Source organism: Cynara cardunculus, assembly GCF_001531365.2.
Source record: "Cynara cardunculus var. scolymus isolate 2C chromosome LG 8, CcrdV1, whole genome shotgun sequence".
NCBI lineage: Eukaryota > Viridiplantae > Streptophyta > Magnoliopsida > Asterales > Asteraceae > Cynara > Cynara cardunculus.
In genome coordinates this window covers 7236470-7239454 of record NC_037535.1, presented here as the reverse complement: position 1 = coordinate 7239454, position 2985 = coordinate 7236470, and the positions used below count along the sequence as shown (strand labels likewise).

The 2985-nt window shown below is 38.2% G+C and overlaps 1 protein-coding gene across 1 annotated transcript; it reads left to right on the top strand.

Annotated features, from left to right (window-relative positions):
- The first annotated feature begins 317 nt into the window (after positions 1–317).
- Positions 318–2239, top strand: LOC112516152. Its single transcript, XM_025123173.1, has 2 exons — positions 318–858; positions 2016–2239. Exons 1-2 carry the CDS (start codon positions 318–320, stop codon positions 2237–2239), a joined length of 765 nt encoding a protein of 254 aa, XP_024978941.1.
- The last annotated feature ends 746 nt before the right edge of the window (positions 2240–2985 follow it).

Sequence of the window (2985 nt, the reverse complement as noted above, 5' to 3'; positions counted from 1 at the left end):
CAAAGGGGGAGATTGTTGGGTTCAAGAATGTGCTTTATTGTTGTATTCAAGTTCTCCCACCCATTGTATTTGCTTTGTAATAGTTAGCCTTTGTTATTTTCTTAGTATAAATAGTCTTTAGCTTGCTAATTGTAATTAGTTCAGTTCAATTCAGATTAGTTCTTGGTTAATCATTTGTAGAAATTCTCTCAAGAAATACAATATTCAACTTTGGTGAAAATCTCTCTCTACTCATCTTGATTGTGTTCTTGGATGATTAATCTGATTTGTATGATTTTGGGAACATCACTCAATGTTCTTCTTTCTCTACACATTCTATGGAGACTGAACCCCCAATCACTGAGACTAACGCCTATGATATGGTTGGGGATGTCAAGTTGTTTCTCCTTGTTGTTGCGACCGTCCTTGACAAGATGAATGAAGTTCAACAGGGAATGCCCTTGAAGGATGACTTGGCTTACGACCTCTCTATTGTCCAAGATGAGGTTTGTGATGTCAAAAGCGAGCTGAACTCCATGAAGATGAGGATCCAACACAACTCGGACGCTATCGCTACTCTCTCTAACAAGGCTGAGGATGTTCAAGCTCAGCTTATAAAGCATGGTGAGTTACTTGAACGGATTTTCCAGTTTCTACAACAACTACCACCTTTCCCTGAATACTCCTTCAGAGAAGCCGATCGTCATCAGCTAGACATGGTTGCTGAGCTCAACCTTCGACAGGCAGAAGCTGTTGCCTCCATGGAACAATCGTTGCATAACCTAGTTTCTCGCATCCCTCTCTTCGTTGATGAAGACAAAGAGAGGAAGAATACCAAGAACGATGATGTCGTAGTGATATCTGACCATGAATTGTTGGGTTACGGGACCTCAAGCATAGCGAAAAATAAAACCGTAACCCTCCAAGGGCCCATACGAACCAGAATAAATCGGATGTTTCGAAATTATACCTCGCAGTTAGCAAAACTTTGAATCACAACAACAAACAAATCTTGATGCCTCCACGGTATCCATGCGAACAATCCGAATCCTTCGCCTTCTCGTGATGCTAGTCATGGTTTCAAACCTTAGAAAGAAAAAGGAGCATATTGTTGTAGGTGATTTTGAGAGAGAATTGCAAGACCAAAGATACTAGCATAAAAATGTCATACATTTTATATGGATGTGAGAGGTATGGCCTAACCATCACCATGCCTCTACCATACTTGAATGTAACACTTTCATACACCATCACTCTCTTACAAAGCCCATCCCTAGTCATCTTTATTTATGTCCAACATAAATAATATATGATTTTATTCAATCAGATTAAATCGATACAAATCAGATATGATAATTAAACATTTTAATTATTGAAACTCCTTATTTGAATATGTTCAAAGCGTGTGACCCAATGGGTTCTCGACATGTTGGTAATAAATATAAATCTCATATTTATAGTTTTAAACGATGAGTGGTATCTAGAAATACATCACCGTTACCCAAATGACGAGAATTGGTGATACAACAAATTATCGGTTTGTAGTCAATTTTAGTTTTACACATTTAATTCTTTTCTCCTTGATGTCCAGATTGAACACGAGACATTGAATTTGTCATTCTCGTTATGTCCAATCTCTAGTTTATTGATTGCCTAATATACTAATAAAAAAATAAATAATGATATCTCATATCAATTATCTAAGCATGCATGTATTTCTTTATTATATTTATCAAGGGGCCTAGAGACATCACTCTGTCATAAAGGAGGGACAAATCCTATCTCGATACATGCTAATTTAATCATGTGATATACAACATACCCAACTATCATTTTGTCACCCAGTTACGGAATGATTAGAATAAATGTCAAAATATATTACTCACATATAACAAACTCCATGTTCTCAAGTCAAAGAATTACATGTACATTGACCATATGAGAAACACTTATGACACTAACATGACATCCAATGAAGTGTTCTCATAACGAGTCATGTCCGATACACAAAATCTCTATTTTGTAACCATATGCAGATTCGATATCTCTATATGAATCCCTACGTATGCTACTCATTATCATATTACTTCATAAAGACCATCCTCCTTCCACCTCTGCTTTTACAAATGTTGTTGAAGATGAGGAGGATGAAGATGATGATGAGGACGAGGATCCTGAGCCCCGAATCCCAGATGCAGGTGCTGACCTTCGTGGTGTTGATGACAACGACGATGATGATGATGACGATTTATCCGTCTAAGTCATACCAAGATAGCCTGCTAAAGATATCTCCTTAAGGGAACCTACTTCCAGGGGGAGATCCTCATACCAACACTCCTACTCTAGAAAAGGGAAAGGATTTGCTGAAGATTACCTTCCCTTACTTTTTGTGGCACTCAGCCAATATGAGGATGCAAACACTTCAACAACATTTGTACCCTCCACCTCTGAAGCTAAACTTTCTTATTCTCTACCTCCATCTCTCTCTGCAACACCTACCCTCAATCTCTCAACCTATATTCTTTATTTTGAAACCCTTGAGGATGATGAAGGTGAAGACGAAGCCCGCAACCTCATTCCCATGAAGTAGTCAAGACAACCTGTGTGCTCAGTGGTTGAAGAATATTTGAGGATGTCTCAGCTTATAAGTCAACTTGACCAATCCAGAGTAAAAATTCCTCTGTGTACCTCTGAATGTGGTGACTTCAACTTCCTCTCTAAAGCTGAACACGAGGAATCCCTAAAAGGTAAACAAGAGCTAAAGAAACATCAACAGCAACTAAAAGACAACCTAGATTTAGCCAAGACTCTAGCTGATCAAGCTCTTTCAGAAGGGATGTTCAAGCAAAAAGATCCTCTCAGTGCTTAATCCCTACTTTTAGAAGAAGCTGAACAGAAAAGACAAAGGGTGCTGAAGCTGAAGAATCAAGATCTAAATTGGTGCATAAAAAGGATCAAAACAAGAATGAGCCCTTACAAAATTTCAAACGTCACAATCTGTGAACG